At 55.4% G+C, this 17,336-nt stretch overlaps 1 protein-coding gene across 1 annotated transcript; it reads left to right on the top strand.

Annotated features, from left to right (window-relative positions):
* The first annotated feature begins 5,356 nt into the window (after positions 1-5,356).
* Positions 5,357-17,188, top strand: PYGM (glycogen phosphorylase, muscle associated). The gene is made up of 20 exons (XM_061406847.1): positions 5,357-5,680; positions 6,739-6,840; positions 6,927-7,005; positions 7,090-7,193; positions 7,570-7,701; positions 9,140-9,251; positions 9,336-9,418; positions 9,834-9,977; positions 10,295-10,387; positions 10,634-10,780; positions 10,915-11,078; positions 11,368-11,482; positions 12,018-12,119; positions 12,465-12,612; positions 12,917-12,975; positions 13,102-13,243; positions 13,686-13,893; positions 16,242-16,376; positions 16,588-16,654; positions 16,768-17,188. Exons 1-20 carry the CDS (start codon positions 5,438-5,440, stop codon positions 16,915-16,917), a joined length of 2,529 nt encoding a protein of 842 aa, XP_061262831.1. The 5' UTR covers positions 5,357-5,437; the 3' UTR covers positions 16,918-17,188.
* The last annotated feature ends 148 nt before the right edge of the window (positions 17,189-17,336 follow it).

Raw genomic sequence — 17,336 nt, 5'->3', positions numbered from 1 at the left:
TGGGTCTGTTGTTTTTCTTTCTCTTACACTTGTGCCACTGTCGGTGCCACCACCAGTTACGGAAGCTGTGTTCGGCACCTGGCCCCACTGCCCCTTGCCCAGGGGAGCCTCTGGAACCTTCATTAAGGAAGTCCGCCCCCCACCCCTTGGTTCCCGTTCTCCCTCCCTGTGCAGGTCTGCTGGGGAAGCTGGTGTGTGGGCGGCCCCACCTTCTGCTAGTTTACTGATTACTGGCTGAAGACCAGGTTCCCCCTTCCTGGTCTCTGTCCTTTTGAAGGCCTTTCCCTGGGGCTTGGACCCCCACATTCGATGAGCTCCAGTTGTGATTCGTGCCTGGAAGCTGCCACCTGACTGAGGCCCTGGGCCTGGGGAGGCCTCAGCACGAAAGGTCAAGCCAACTAATCCTGCCTGTCAGGCTCCAAGCTGCTAAAATTAAAACCGCCAAGTGGCCTTTTCTCTCTCTGCTGGTGACTTGCAGCCTGCCACCATGGCAGGCTTTGGGGAGAGGTGGGGGCAGGGGAAGGGGCCCCACCTTGTGCCTTGTAAGCACTTCACAGAGGGTCCCAGGCTGTTTTGTTCCCTTGTGTCTGGGCTAATGGACAGGCCCGATGTGGCACCAGGAAAACCCAGCTCAGGACTTCTGGGGTCGTGAGTGAGGTCCTTGATCAGCCGCTTCTGCTGCTTTGCTGCAGTTCTCGGAGGGAGCTGCATGGGGCCAATGCTTCCCATCACCTTCCCTTTGGGCAGGCTGAGGGACAGCAAGCTCTGCAGCCCACAGCACTGGGCCAGTGGGGACAATGCTGGCCTGGGCTCTTCTGCAGCTTGGAGCTGGGGCTAGCCCTGCTGTTTATCCTGAGCAGGCCCTTGGTGTCTGAGCCCTGTCCAGCTTGCCTGGGCTGCTTTGCTGTAGGCCTGCAGGGGTTAATGGAGCCTCAGAAGCCAGACCTATTCACTGGGTCTCCTCAAGCAGGCCCTAAAGGTCCCTTGACTGAAAGAGGAGAGATCTTTCCTCTTTGTGCTTAGCTGACAGAACGGGGGCAGGGCCTGGGGCCTGGCAACCCTCTTTGACCTTGGCTTCACCTCACTGCTTCCCCCACAAGCTCGGTTTCTCTGGTGGGCTCATTGGGCGGTTAATTGGCTCTTTGAAGCTCTGGAAGAGGCAAAGTGGCGCTATGTGGGTTTTAGAAATAAAATCAATAAATGACTTAACCATAGCCCAGCTATCTCCTCCGTCTCTCTCCCCTGGGGCCAGCTCCATTCCTTTGCTCGCTCCCTCTCTGCTCCCTGCTGTCAGCTTTTGTTAAGGTTTTGGTGAGTAACAAAGTGGCTGACTTGGGCATCAGTCTCGGCCCTTTCTCCAAGGCAGCAAGCACCTGCCTTTGTGGTGGAACCAGAGGGGTGAAGAGGGCTTTCCCAGCCACCTTGGACCCCTGGGGGAGGGCAGAGCCCTCTACTTGACCCTGTTCCTGTTCTGCTGCAGCAGCAGTGTCTTCCCTGCCCGCTTAGAGCCAGGTTGGTGGAAGGAATGTCCGTTGGGAAAGGTCACTGTTAGGGCTCTGTTACTGAGACCCTGCCAAGTGCTCTGGAGAAACCCAAGATTGGTCCCAGGAAGGAGACAGGATTTCTGGTTGGAAATCTAGTAGGCCATAAACAACCTCTGAGTTAGTTAATGTATCTGTTTAGAAACCATTGGACATAAACAACAGTGTTGGTTCAGGGTTCAGGCTGGGAAAGTGTGTTTCAGGGTTCTTTAAATCTCTAAAGGGAACTTTGCTAGTCCAGTGGCTTAAGACTGTGTGCCCAATGAAGGGGTCAGGGAAATAAGATCTGGCATACTGCAGCTGGAAATCCTGTGTGCACCCCCTGCAACTAAAGCTCTTGTGTGCAGCACCTAAGACCCGGCACAGGCCAAATAAGTAAATTAAGTATTAAGTCTTCCCTGGGGGCTCAGTGGTGAAAGAATCTGTCTGCCAATGCAGGAGACAGGTTTCATCCCTGATCTGGAAAGATCCCACAACTAAGGAGCAACTAAGCGTGTGTGCCCCAACTACTGGGCGAGCACTCGAGCCTGGGAGCCCAGGCTACTGAAGTCCAAGCCCCCGAGAGCCCGCGCTCCACAACAAAAGAAGCCACCTCAGTGAGAAGCCTGCACACGGCAGGTAGAGGGTAGCTCCTGCTTGCTGCAACTGGAGAAAAGCCTGCACAGCAACGAAGACCAAGCGCAGCCTAAATAAATAAGCAAAATTATATAAATATGTATGGATGTGAGAGTTGGACCATAAAGAAAGCTGAGTACCAAAGAATTGATGCTTTTGAACTGCTGTGTTGGAGAAGACTTGAAAGTCCCTCAGACTCACTGCAAGGAGATCAAACCAGTCAATCCTAAAGGAAATCAGTCCTGAATATTCATTGGAAGGATTGATGCTAAAGCTGGAAGCTCCAATACTTTGGCCACCTGATGCGAAGAAACTTGACTCATTGGAAAAGACCCCGATGCTGGGAAAGATTGAAGGCAGGAGGAGAAGGGGACGACAGAGATGAGATGGTTGGATGGCCTCACTGACTTGATGGACATGAGTAAGCTCCAGGAGTTGGTGATGGAAGCCTGGCGTGCTGCAGTCCATGGGATCGCAGAGTCAGACACGACTGAGCGACTGAACTGATACATAAACCTATACACACAACACCAATGGGGAGTGAAATGGGGGGACTTGGGGAAGCCAGTAGGTCAGTTTCAGTCTTTGAATCTCCATCATGCTGGGCTGGGGGATGTGAAATAAAGAAGGGTCTCCTGGGGTGGCATTACCCTGGAAAAGACTGGAAAGTTCCAGTGGGTGCCATAGACACAACAAAGGCCAAAAGAGCCCAGGAGAAAGGTAGCTGGAGAAACCAACTCAAAGTATCACATTTGTTTCGCACCAGAAACAGGTTGTGTCCCAGTTCAGCCAGTTCCTTGAGAGCAGGGGCAGGGTGATCACCCAGTTGATGAGCAGGGGGAGGGGTGTGGATTGAGTTGACTTGGGGAGCAGAATAAGATAGGAATGTGCTCTGTTGGGAGCAGGTTCTTAGCAGCAGGAAAATTAGGGGTCAGTGCAAAGAAGGTTTGCGTGGCAAAGGATGCGGCCACCGTTGGGGCATGAGGTGACAACACGGGCAACTGGTGCCAAAATGCCTCTGAGCTCTCTTTGGCATTCCACAAGGAAGGCAGGCCAGGCGGCCCGAGATGCTGGCCGAGCTTGGCGCGGGGGTGAACCTCCCCTGAGGCACAGCCCAGGAGGAAAGGCTGAGGATGGGAACTGTTACACACCGAGAGCCACCAGGCATTCTTTTGAAATGCAAGGTGTAGAATACTTTTAAAATGCAAAAGAGAAAGTTTTCTCTGTTCGTGGGAACTTGGGGTAGCTGTGTTTTGGCATCCTCTTCCTGGTCTTTTTTTCTTTGAAGCACACTCTAGGGAAGACCCGCCCAGATGCTGTCTGGGAGCAGGGGCAGAGCAGGGCTTGGCTTTCGGAAGACTAGGAGTTTGGCCTCCACACTAAGCTGGTATTTCCAGGGCTGGATCTGTTGGGGCTCAGAAAGTTCTCAGAAACAGCTGGGCCGTCCTTGAAACAGACTCTGTAGCATCCTGCAGCTGGCCAGCCCTCTGATGTGCTTCCTTGGCCCTCAGACCAGAAGACCCAGGCTCCTCTTCCCCAGGTCCACCACTCTAGGAGGCCCAGCCTCCTTTGAAATAGCACCAGGCCCTGGGCTCCTTTTGCTCAAAGAACAAAGCAGGGGACTTCTCTGGTGGTCCAGTGGCTACAACTCTGCACTCCTAGTGCAGGGGCAGGTGCCACCCCTGGCCAGAGAACTGGATCCCACAGGCCGCAACTAAGACTTGGCGCAGCCAAAAAACAGGAACAAAGCAGAATCTATGACCAACCTGCTGCTGCTAAGTCACTTCAGTCGTGTCCGACTCTGCGACCCCATAGACAACAGCCCACCAGGCTCCTCCGTCCATGGGATTTTCCAGGCAAGAGTACTGGAGTGGGTTGCCATTGCCTTCTCCGTGTGACCAACCTAAACAGCATATTAAAAAGCAGAGACATTACTTTGCCAACAAAGGTTCATCTAGCCAAAGCTATGGTTTTTCCAGTAGTCATGTATGGATGTGAGAGTTGAACTATAAAGAAAGCTGAGCGCCGAAGAATTGTTGCTTTTTAACTGTGGTGTTGGAGAAGATTCTTGAGAGTCCCTTGGACTGCAAGGAGATCAAACCAGTCCATCCTAAAGGAACTTTAGGAACCGCGTGGCCCTAGGCGGGAGAAATGAATGGGAGGAGGCCTTCACTCACCTGCGGCACGGGGAGCCTTGATACCATTGTGTATGTGTGTGTGTCTGTCTGTGTCTGTGTGTCTTGTGCCTGTGTCTGTGTGTGTCCGTGTGTGTGTGTGTGTGTGTCTGTGTGTGTATGGACTGCTTCAGTTCTACCCCTCTGGGCCACAGGACTACAGTTCCCAGGGGCCCCTACTCCAGGCTGGTGGCCCCTAGCCAAAGCTGGCCTGTAATCTGACCATCCCTCTTGAAAGGTCACTTCAGAGCTCCTTGAGGGACAGCAACAGGGGGAGCTCAGAGTGGCTGGACTTCGGTGGGGGATGGGGTGGGGGCAGTGGCCCTGCCTCAGGCGACCTCTCCCATACCACCTCTCCTGGAACCGAGAGTCCCGGTCCCCCTTTTCTCAGATGCCCAGTGTCCTCCGCTAGCTTCACCTTTTCTGTGCAGGGCACCCTGATGCTCTGCGCTGGTGGCCTTCAGCCACAACATATGTCCTCCCCACCAAAGGGCAGGGCCACCATAGAAGCTTGACTGGAGAGCATCCCGCCCGTGGTGTGTAGCCTGTTGTGTGAAAGTCAACTGAAGCCAAGCTTCTCTGCTGCAGGCTTGGCCTCCTGACACCTGTCCTCCTCGACAGCCTCCTTGGCTTCTCCAAGGAGCCCTGATTGAGGGCCCACATTCAGACCCCATCCTTCATCCATAACCCGAATTCAGGGCAGCCTCAGCCAAAGTCACAGCCCAGCTGCTCCAGTCAAATTTCCGGCCTCTCAAGGCAGCACTCTGCCTGCAGCATCCTGACTGCGACCCTGCACAAGGCAGGCGCCGGGGCAGAAGACAGCAGACCCTAGTGCCAGTGCGCGAGGCCTGGAGGAAGTGGGTCAGTGCAGGGCTGCGAAGGAGCCAGGCTGGCCCTGGCCCTGCCCTGCCCCTCCTCTCCTCCGCTCACCCCAAAATAGCTCCCTGAGGAGCCGGGCCAAGACCCTCCCATTGAGGGAAGGGGTGGGGCAAGCTGCCCGGAGCCAGGCTTTAAAGCACCAGCCGGCTGGGGATCTCCACTCCTGGGCTGGAGGCACCGCTCAGGCCACCCGTCTGCACAGTCAGTCCAGCCCACCCTCCCGCAGCCATGTCCCGGCCCCTGACAGACCAGGAGAAGAGAAAGCAGATCAGCGTGCGTGGCCTGGCCGGCGTGGAGAATGTGACTGAGCTGAAGAAGAACTTCAACCGGCACCTACACTTCACCCTTGTGAAGGACCGCAATGTGGCCACCCCGCGAGACTACTACTTCGCGCTGGCCTACACGGTGCGAGACCACCTCGTGGGCCGCTGGATCCGCACGCAGCAGCACTACTACGAGAAGGACCCCAAGGTGCTGCTTGGGGCACCCCGGGTGGGCAGTGGGCTGGGGGGCCCTGCCCTGGGGGCTGGGAGATCTGGACCGAATGACGGTCCCTTCCTGGGGTCAGGACTTTCTGCAGCAAAAGAAAGGGTGCCTCCGGGTTCCTGAGGTTGGACGATCCAGGGGTGCCAGGTGCAATGGGTGCTGGGGCCACCCAGGGGAGAAACCTGGAGTTGGGGGCAGGTCAGGGGCCTCGGGTCAGGTAGGCTGGTTGCAAAGGCTCAGCGCTCAGTCAGAGAATGGAGAGGCTACTGGGAGTGGGCAGGAAGACCCCGCGGCCTGGGTTGGATCCTGAGTAGAAGGACATTCTACCGAACGCGTGTGTGGTGTGCTGGTGTGCCGGGTGGGGCGCAGCTGGGGTGGTGAGATCAAGTGTCTGTTGGGGTCACTGGTAAATGTCAGCAACCTGACACTGCTGGGCAGGGGGTGGGGGAGGGGCGGGGAGGGGACCCAGGAAACCAGGAGCCCGAGCACCATCAGCATCCTGGATACCGGAGTCTCTCCGCCCCCCTTCTTGGGACTGAGGCTTGAGGGCCAAGGGGAGCTGGGCACTGTGAGGAAGGGAGATGGCCGACTCTAGCCCTGAGTCATTGTGTGACCTTGAGCCAATGACTTCTCTCTCTGGGCCTGGCCTCCCCTTTTCAGGAGCTCTTGGTGGTGCTTCCCTGTGTCCTGACTTCCTGATGGGCTCTTGGCAGGCATGTGTGTGAAGGAAGGGGTTCCCACCTCTCCTAAGCACCTCAGCCCCCTGAGGTGGCTATGGCCCCATTTTTCAGATGAAGAAACTGAGGCTCAGAGAAGAAAAGTGATTTGTCCAAAGTCAGAAGAAATGCTGAGACCAGTATCTTACCTTCTGGGTCCCAAAGCCTGAGAAGGCAGGAAAACTGGAGGCAGGGCTGGAACCCACTGGAGCCTAGGAGTGGGGCAGCAGGTGTGAGAGGTGCAGGCCCAGCTGGGCCTGGCTGAATGTCAGGGGGCTGCCTTGACCCTCCCTCCCCTCCCCCACCCCCATCTGTTTCTCCGGACAGAGGATCTACTACCTGTCTCTGGAATTCTACATCGGCCGGACGCTGCAGAACACCATGGTGAACCTGGCGTTGGAGAATGCCTGTGACGAGGCCACCTATCAGGTGTGCAGGGGTGGGCACGCCTTCAGGATGGGGGACTGACCTGCTGGCCCTTGGCCCTGACTTCTCTTATACCCTCCCACCTCTAGCTGGGCCTAGACATGGAGGAGCTGGAGGAAATCGAGGAGGATGCAGGGCTGGGCAACGGGGGCCTGGGCCGGCTGGCGGGTAAGTGAGCGGGGTGCCAGGGGACTGGGCAGAAGTGTTCCTTTATGTTGGGTCTCTGATATCCACCTCCCTGCACACCCCTAGCCTGCTTTCTGGACTCAATGGCAACACTGGGCCTGGCTGCCTATGGCTATGGGATCCGCTATGAGTTTGGGATTTTTAACCAGAAGATCTCTGGGGGTTGGCAGGTGAGTGACCTTGGGCCCTGACCTTGTGGTTATGATGAAGATGGCTATTTGTTCATTCATCTGCACATAGATCCAGAAGCAGCCCCAGCAGCCTGGGTGGAGAGCATCTTTGCCCTTTCCCCCAGCCCGTAGCCAGCTGTCAGCTCCTGGGACAGGAGGTCCACAGCTGTAGAATGTCTCAGACTCTTATACACACACAGAGCCCCATTGGATCTTCCACCAGACTAGGGGCCCACCTACTGCGGAGCCGGTCATTCACACCCTCCCTGTACAGGCATACCAGGGCTGCGGGCTCCTGCTATGCCCACCATCTGCGGTGGTGTGAGCCTGGCTCTGACTCTGCCTTCCTTTCTCCCCTGACCTGCCTGCGGTTCAGATGGAGGAAGCTGATGACTGGCTTCGCTACGGCAACCCCTGGGAGAAGGCCCGTCCTGAGTTCACGCTGCCGGTGCACTTCTATGGCCGAGTGGAACACACCAGCCAGGGGGCCAAGTGGGTGGACACACAGGTGAGGGGGAAGCCAGGGAGCAGGGGAAGATCTAGTGAGGCGGAGGGGAGGAGGAGTGGAGGTTCTGGAGGAAACAGAGAGAAGCAAAGGAAGAGCCTGGAAGCTACTGGGCCGAGTGCTATTTTATATCGGAGGCCACTGAGCTCAGAGGAGTTAAGTGACTTACTTGAGGTCACACAGCTGGAACCCAGAGAGGCTGGAGACAGGGTTACAGGGGAGCCAGACCACATGAAGAGCTGGGAGGAGGAGAGACACTGCCCTGCTCTACCACTGCTCCTCACTGCCCAAAATAATCACAGAGTCTCGGCTCCCCTGCATATTTGATCTGGGGGCTTGATGGGAAATAAACCAACAGCCCAAAAGGGGGATAGGAGAGAAAACTAAAGCCTGGGAAGGGCAACTGACATGTTCAAGGTCACAGAGCAGGTTGGTGGGAGCCTACCGCTAAACCAGGTGTCCAAACCCCAGCTCCGCCACCAGTCCTTTTGCTGTGGCTGCAGCTCACCGGCCTCCAGATGGCTGCACAGCAACCTCGAGGCTTTCAGAACCCAGAGTTTGTTCCGCTGTCATCCACGCTAAGGTCTGGCAGGGCTCTGGCTGCCCTCCTAGCTGTATGCTCTTGGGCCAGTCCCTTCCCTCTCTGAGCTGCAGCATTTGCTCTGCTCCAGTCAGAGGCTACTTAATGCTGGGGAAGGAGGTGTGGGTGCACCCCTTTCTCCGTGGTAGCTGGCAGTTATTTGCAGCAATTATTGATGTTTGTGGGCTTTGGTGGCTTAGCAGTAAAGACTGCTTGCAATGCAGGAGAATGGGTTCGATCCCTGCATTGGGAAGATCCCCTGGAGGACGGTATGGCAACCCACTCCAATATTCTTGCCTGGACAGAGCATGGACAGAGGAGCCTGGCAGGATACAGTCCATAGGGTCACAAAAAGTTGGACATAAATGAGCAACTTAGCATTCAGCGTGCATGCACATTGATGTTTGCTAATTGTGGGAGGTGGGGCCAGCATTAGTCACTGCTAATTAGCCCTGTGGTTAACCTTTGGATGGACTTGACCTCTATGACCCCCTCAGCCAGGCCCCATGATCTCCCAGTCCTTCCAGGAGTCCAGAATGTTCTCTAGATTATGCCTAGGCCAGGTGGCCAGCGCATCTCCACCATGGCAGAGCAGCCACCAACAGAGGCCCACCTTGGTCTCAGCTCATCCCTGCCTCCTCCTGGAATCCTCACAACAGCCCAGCAAGGGGGGCCGGTGGGGGTGTGGGGAGGCACCGGGATGTCCTCTTTTTATGGCCGAGGCCCAGAGAGGTTGGTGGGGTTGCTTGTGGTCCGGAGTTGGCTGGCGGAGTGCAGGGACAAAGCATGGAGCTCCAGCTCTCAGGGCCTCTGAGACGCAGCAGAGGCCCGCCTCTGAACAGCAGGTGGGGTGTCCCGCAGGTGGTGCTGGCCATGCCCTACGACACACCCGTGCCTGGCTACCGCAACAACGTGGTCAACACCATGCGCCTGTGGTCTGCCAAAGCCCCCAACGACTTCAACCTCAAGGACTGTGAGTTCCGCCGGAGTCAGCAGCCCCTCCCGCTGCGGAGCCCCTCGGCCCAAGCCTGACCCCGTTCCCGCTTTTGTTCTTTAGTCAATGTCGGTGGCTACATCCAGGCGGTGCTGGACCGCAACCTGGCTGAGAACATCTCACGGGTCCTGTACCCCAACGACAACGTATGTTACCCTCTGGGCTGGGGACAGGAAGCCAGTGTGCGTGGGAGAGGGCAGGAGGGGGAGTGACACCTGCTGGTGCCCTGCTCACACCCAGGGCATCTTGCTGGCCCCTGAGTGTCCTGTGCTTCCCCCCAGTTCTTTAAGTGTGAGGATGCTTGGATCTGGGGGTGGGGGGTGGCTCTTTGGAGGAGCTCTTCCCTGGAGACACCCACAATACTCCTGGTCCTTGTAGCCCTCCCTCCTGACCCAACTGCATTGCTGCTTCTTGGTGGGAGAAAGACTCTTGGGTCCCTGAGGTGGAGCAGTTCAGGTCTCAGGAATCTCGGGATGGGTGGGAGTCTCTCCTGGCCACGCCCACAGCAGTGTTAGACCACGCCCACCACCTTGACTCCGCCCCATCTCGCACTGTCCCCAGTTCTTTGAGGGGAAGGAGCTGCGGCTGAAGCAGGAGTACTTCGTAGTGGCTGCCACGCTCCAGGACATCATCCGCCGCTTCAAGTCCTCCAAGTTTGGCTGCCTCGACCCCGTGCGCACCAACTTCGATGCCTTCCCAGATAAGGTACCAGGCCCCAGGGAGGGTCGGTCTCTATACCTCTGGTGAGTGGTGCCTTCCCTCGCACCTCCAGCCTGAGCTTGCAACGCCCATTTAATAGATGAAGAAGTGGAGGCTGGGGGTGGGTGTGAGGGGTATCTGCTTGAGGATCCTCAATATAATCCGCTCTCCTCTTCCTCCTGCTCCACAACTACCCCCGTGAGGGCCTCCACCTAGAACCACAAGGGGCCCTGGGCAGGGGGTGCTCTGAAGGGGCAAAAGACAGTGACTGTAGCCTTGGGCCCAGATTGACTCCAACCGTCCTCCACACCCCTCCTCTCTAGGTGGCCATCCAGCTCAATGACACCCACCCCTCCTTGGCCATCCCTGAGCTGATGAGGATTCTGGTGGACCAGGAGCGCCTGGAGTGGGAAAAGGTGGGCTTCGGGGCCCCTCCCCCACTCCTGCCTCACCCTCTCCATCTCAGGGTTCGCTTCCCACTCTGGGGAGGGGATAGATGTGGGTGGATCCCCCACTGAACAGACAGGGGTGTGAGACCCAGAGGCGGGTGTCCTAGAACCTGGCCTGGCGGTGGCAGGGCGGGGGCTCTTGGCTGCACAGTGTGTGTGGAGAGCCATCCGGCTTAAGCCCCGGGGGTCCTGCCTCCCCACCCCACCTGTCAGGCATGGGAAGTGACTGTGAAGACTTGTGCCTACACCAACCACACGGTGCTGCCCGAGGCCCTGGAGCGCTGGCCTGTGCACCTCATAGAGACCCTGCTGCCGCGGCACCTCCAGATCATCTATGAAATCAACCAGCGCTTCCTTAACGTGAGTGGAGAAGGCCTGGGGTGGAGGGTGGGGACTTGGAGGGCCTGGGGAAGGCTATGGGCGAAGATCTGGGGGTAGGGGCTGGGAACCTGTGTTCTGGGTCCTCGTCCTAGCTCTGGTCTCTCCCGGCACAGCGGGTGGCAGCCGCGTTCCCAGGGGATGTAGACCGACTGCGGCGCATGTCGCTGGTGGAGGAGGGCGCGGTGAAGCGCATCAATATGGCACACCTGTGCATCGCCGGGTCTCATGCCGTCAATGGCGTGGCTCGCATCCACTCGGAGATCCTCAAGAAGACCATGTGAGACCCGCTCCCCAGACTCCGCCCCTCCCGCTGGGCCCCGCCCACTGCCTGGTACTGGTCACTCAGAGCCGCCCTCTGCTGGCTCCTTCCACAGGTAGCACGGCTCTTAGAGGGTCACAGGCTTGCTATCCAGTCCAGTCCCGTTCTGGGATGTCCCCTCTTACACACAGCACCCCCCTCCCCTTCACCTCCAGGACCCTTTCATCAAGAAATCAGAGTAGGGGCCCCAGGGAGAAGACCCTCATTCCACAGGGGTGATTGATGATCTTCTGACCCTATCCTGTAGCTTCAAGGACTTCTACGAGCTGGAGCCTCATAAGTTCCAGAATAAGACCAATGGGATCACCCCTCGGCGCTGGTTGGTGATGTGTAACCCTGGGCTGGCAGAGATCATTGCTGAGGTGAGAAGTCGTGGATGGCCAGTAGCGGTCAGCACAGTCACTGCAAGGTGCAGCCAGGTGCAGCTGTGTGTGTGTTTCCCTGGAGGGCCCCCAGCTGAGGGCTGAAATCCATTCTGCACTGCGTTCCCCAGCCTTGCATGTGTCTGGAGGAGGGGAACCACCTTTTATGTGAGCTAATGGAGGCCCTGGCTGTGAAGGTCAACCCGAGGAAGTTCACAGCCTGATGGAGGGTTATCAGCAGGTCACATCTTAAGTAAGACCAGAAAGGAGCAGAGATTGTAGGCCCTCGAAGTCACTGCCTGTGAGAGGAAAAGGCCAGGACGAGGGCCTGTGGGGGTCAGATGGGCGTCAGCCATCCGAGCTCAAGGTCAGGAAGGGAGGAGAGAAGTGCGTACGTGCCCTGCCCCCTAGCTGGGAGGCTGCAGGAGAAGGCGCTGTTGGCAGTGGACTCTGCTTGTTTGACCTGGAAAAGGACCCCTTTGTGAAGGAGGACAGGGGAGGGCCAGGGGCCTAACTGAGCGCCATCTCCCTACAGCGCATCGGAGAGGAATACATCGCAGACCTGGATCAGCTGCGCAAACTGCTGTCCTATGTGGATGATGAATCCTTTATCCGGGATGTGGCCAAAGTGAAGCAGGTGAGGAGCAGTGCTGCAAACTGGGACAGACACCTGTGCTGGGGCCAGAGTGGAGAGTGCTGGAAGGGCCGGACGTCCGTGTCAGGAATGGCCCATGGAGCTCATCTCTGCTGCAACCTCAGGCCATTGGTAGAAGTTGCCTGGAATCAGTCCATGGTGGGAAGGCATCATCTGACCTCACTGAAAGAGTGCTGACGTTGCTTAGCAATGTCTGCCCTGATGCAGGAGTGGATGAAGGTGGCAAGGTGGCCTTCTATCCTCACCTTCCTGGGAAAGGAAATGAGAATGTAGGATTTCCTGAGGCTGAGGCCTATTGGTGAGCTCTTCTCCCTCTCCTGCCTTCAGGAAAACAAGTTAAAGTTTTCTGCGTACCTGGAGAAGGAATACAAAGTCCACATCAACCCCAACTCACTCTTCGATATCCAGGTGAAGCGGATTCACGAATATAAACGCCAGCTCCTCAACTGCCTCCATGTCATCACGCTGTACAACCGTGAGTGGCAGGCTTCCCTCTGGCTCCTGTTCCTGCCTCTGTGTACCTCCCAGCATACTGCATACTTCTCCATCAACATCTCCTTTGTACTCAGGGAAACTCTTGGGACATGGAATTATCCCCACTTCACAGATGGGCAAACCAAGGCTCAGAGAGGGGGGACATGACAGATATGAGGTCACCAAGCCAGCCCAAGTCAGGCCTGTTATTGCCCAGCCCAGTCCTGGCTGACTGGATGCCATCAGGTGCTACAGCCCAGAGGGAAAACCTGGCCCATTCACTGGATCCCTCTGTTTCTCCATAGGTATCAAGAAGGAACCCAATAAGTTTTTTGTGCCTCGGACTGTGATGATTGGAGGGAAGGTGAGAGGCTGAGCCCGGATCATGGCTGTGGTCCTTTGATATCCAGGTTGAGGTCAGCTTGGTTGGGTTGCAGGATGGGGGTAGGAGGCCAGGCTGTGGAGCTGACCCCAAAGTGTGCCCCCACAGGCTGCCCCTGGGTACCATATGGCCAAGATGATCATCAAACTCATCACAGCCATTGGGGATGTGGTCAACCATGACCCGGTGGTGGGAGACCGCCTTCGTGTGATCTTCCTGGAGAACTACCGAGTCTCGCTGGCCGAGAAAGGTAGGGTGCCTCCAGTGGGGACCCTAGGGAAGCTCTGATGAGTTCAGTCCCTGGAAGAGATATTAATCTCCTCTTCCTGGGGTACTGGTACTTTAAAGAAGAATCTGGAGAGGACAATACTCAAATCATGAGGATGTTCCCTTAGTGGTGGAATGTCACGCAAGATGGGATGAAATTACAGGGGAGAGGGGCCTCAGTAGTGCCCTTCAAATCACACAGTGGAGCTGGGGGGTGGAAGGAGTCCAGGTTAGATCCCAGATGTTCAAGAATCAACAAGAGGTAGAGAAGGGTCAGTGAGAAGGAGACAGTTGGTGAAGACTGGAGGGCTGGAGGAAGGGGACTCTGAATCTGGCCAGGCCTGGGACCAGACTAACTTCAGAGCCTCTAGCTGACATGCGGGCTCTTCCTGGAGCTGAGTGTGTCCCCTGCTGCCACCCCGCAGTGATCCCGGCTGCTGACCTCTCCGAGCAGATCTCTACTGCGGGCACTGAAGCCTCAGGCACTGGCAACATGAAGTTCATGCTCAACGGGGCTCTGACCATTGGCACCATGGACGGGGCCAACGTGGAGATGGCGGAAGAGGCGGGAGAGGAGAACTTCTTCATCTTTGGCATGCGGGTGGAGGACGTGGAAAGGCTTGACCAGAAAGGGTAAGGGCTGCAGAGTTCTTAGTCCATGGGCAGGAAGCCCCAAGGTGGGACTGCTGGAGGGTAAAGCTGGGAGCAAGAGGCACCACTGGAAAGGCTGGTCCAGGATGCGCAAGGTCATTTTTTAAAATTTATTTGGCTGCCTTGGGTCTTAGTTGCAGCGTGTGGGATCTTGGTTGCATCATGTCATGTGGGATCTTTTGTTGTAGTGCACAAACTCTCTAGACTCTCTAGTTGTGTTTCAAGGGCTTGGTTGCTCAGAGGCTTGTGGGATCTTAATTCCCCAACCAGGGATCAAACCCATGTCCCCGCCATTGCAGGGTGGATTCTTAACCTCTGGACCACCAGGGAAGTCCCTGCACAAGGTCTTACTTATGGCCATCAGAAGTCTAGAAAACTTTTGAGGTAGCATAACAAATAAGTTGAATGAAATGAGCAGAGACAGAAGTAACACAGAGCTGAAGGAAAAGGAAGAGAAAATAATATCAACTCAAAGAAATAATATCATTTCTGGAATTGGGAGTAAAATGAAATTCTCAGCTCCCTGGCAGCCATGGCAAAAAGGGAAACATGAGTATGGTAGTTAAGTTATACCTGGGTTTGTGGTCAGAAATGCAGATCTTCAGAGACAATCTTCCTGGCATTACATTTTTAACATTTTATTTTAAAATTTGATTCTTTTCTTAGCATAGAAGCAGTCCATGCTCTTTAATTGGAAAAATACAAAGCTACAGAGAAGAAAACTGTCTTTCATAATCTCATCCCCCAGATTTAAAGCCACAGTTCTCTTTTTCTTCACGTATTTATATGTGTGTGTATATATATGTAGTTTTTTAAAATTTTAATTAATTTTTTGGCTGCACTGTGCTTCATGTGCGATCTTAGTTCCCTGACCAGGGGTAGAACCAGTGTCCCCTGCATTGGGAGCATGGAGTCAACCACTGTGTCACCAGGGAAGTCCCTGTGTAGTTTTTAAAAGTTGGAAATAATATATATACAATATTGAATCCTGTTATCTTAACATTGCTGAAGCATTTTCTATGTCATTAAATAGTCTTTCAAATATTTTAAATGTTTGTATAGCATTCCATCCTATGGAAATGCCATACTTATTTAACTAATTCCATATAGTTGGACGTGAAGGTTGATTTTCCTCATTTGTTAGTATAAATGTCCCTTTGATGACCAATCTTTTACACTGATGTCCACATCTCTAATTATTTCCTAAAGATAATTATTATGCTTGCTATGTGCTAAGTCGCTTCAGTCACATCCGACTCTTTGTGACCTTATAGACTGTAGCCTACCAGGTTCCTCTCTATGGAATGCTCTAGGCAAGAATACTGGAGTGAGTTGCCATGCCCTTCTCTAGGGGATCTTCCCGACTCAAAGATCAAACCCTTGTCTCCTGTGTCTCCCTCGTTGCACACAGATTCTTAACTGCTGAGTCACTGGGGAAGCCCAAGATAATTATTAGAAGGGGATATTTCTGAGTCAAAAAAGTATGCATTCTTAAAGCCCCTGATACACATTGTCAAATCATTTCCAAGAAAGTTGGTACCAGTTTACACTCAGCTTACAAGAGCAGGCACTAAATATTGAGAGGAATTTCTCCTGTGGGGCTTGACTAGAAAGTTCAGACTTGGTCCTTTGGATAGGAGGGAAATGTGAAATGTTTTGAGTGAAGTACAACATGTTCAGAACTAGACTCCAAACAGACACCTTTGGCTGCAGGATGGAGGCTTGACTGGAGGGAGGAATGTCCAGTTGGAGGACCGGTGTGGGGCTGGCACCAGATGGCAGGGGGAGTCCCCTACAGCAGGCCAGTGCTGGGGATGGGGGTTAGGGACACTGTTGAGGAGGAGGCCATGGTTTCTGGTTGGAAGAGGGGAAGGAAGGAGACGAAACTGATCTGGAGAGATTTGAACCTGGGTGGCTCGGGAAGTGATTGTGTTACCCCAGGAAGTCGTTGGGTAGGAAGTAGTTCCTCCCCTAGGGGAGGAAAGTTGGTGCCAGGACAGTGATGAACATGGCTGGAGAGTTTGAGTTTAAGGATATTTCTCAGGATGTACCTGTTGGCTCCTCCTGGAGCCTGAAAGTGAGGCCAAGGATGGACTTAGGATGGTGGGGAAGAAAAGCCATTTATGGAGGAAACAGACCTGTTGGGTGACAGTGATGGTGTGTGGGAAGAAGAGTGGAAGGACTTCCGGAGCAAGTGCAGCAGCTGTAGAGAGGACAGTAGCAGGCTGGACCTGAGTTTTCACCCTGGGGCTTGGACCTTTCTGGATATTTGCTGGAGGAGGAGCCAGGAGCCCCTTTCCAGGGTGCTGACTATGGCTCTTCCCCCACAGGTACAATGCCCAGGAGTATTATGACCGGATTCCTGAGCTTCGGCACGTCATTGACCAGCTGAGCAGTGGCTTCTTCTCCCCCAAACAGCCTGACCTATTCAAGGACATTGTCAACATGCTCATGCACCATGACCGGTGAGCTGGCGGGCCAGGGACCCGCGTACGTGGGGTTGCAGGGCTGAATAGGGCTCAGGAGCAGTGGAGAGGCTGGACATGGCTTCAGGGCAGTTGCGGCCACATTCCTTTGGAAGCAGCATCACTGTCTAGGTCCTCAGGAATCCAATAGGACAGGATGGGCTTGGCCCTCAACCCCAGGAGACTTTCCCACTTCTCCATTCCCCTCCAGGTTTAAAGTCTTTGCGGATTATGAAGAGTACGTTAAATGCCAGGAAAGAGTCAGTGCCTTGTACAAGGTGAGGGGTCCTGGGCCAGGGGTTGGCAGGGCTTTGGCGGCCCTGGTTAGAATGAGGTGGAAGGTGGGGATCCCACTCGCAGAGCAAACCCAGAGCTTCCTTGTGGCCTCTAGAACCCGAGAGAGTGGACGCGGATGGTGATCCGGAACATAGCTACATCTGGCAAGTTCTCCAGTGACCGCACCATTGCCCAGTACGCCAGGGAGATCTGGGGCGTGGAGCCGACCCGCCAGCGCATGCCGGCCCCGGATGAGAAGATCTGAGCCTCTAGACCAGACCCAAACCTGCCCCTGAGTCTGTCTGCAGTCCCTTGGGCCAGCTCCAGCTCCTCGTCCAGAGGGTGGGGTACTGGAGTTAGATCTCTAACCCTCTCCTTGGAACCCCCATTTCCCATCATCCTCGAGCTCCCAGTGTTCAGCGTGACGAAGGACACTGCTCCCACACTGTCCTCGGGCTCCCCAGCCCCTCCCGTCTATGGATTTGACCAACCGCACCCACTCCCCAATAAATTGATTCTCCTGGGGAGCCTCCTTACTCCCCTCTCTGCTGGGAAATATTTTTAGCTCTGGGCGGCACAGCAGCTGCGCAATCACAGTGCCTTCGCCCCAGCCGCGGCAGGTGCATCCCCTCAAAAGGGGGGCGGCTTGTGGGGGTGGGGCCCGGGACTCTCCTGCCCGCTTCC

Source organism: Bos javanicus, chromosome 29 (assembly GCF_032452875.1).
Source record: "Bos javanicus breed banteng chromosome 29, ARS-OSU_banteng_1.0, whole genome shotgun sequence".
NCBI lineage: Eukaryota > Metazoa > Chordata > Mammalia > Artiodactyla > Bovidae > Bos > Bos javanicus.
This window is presented reverse-complemented; position numbering and strand designations above follow the sequence as displayed.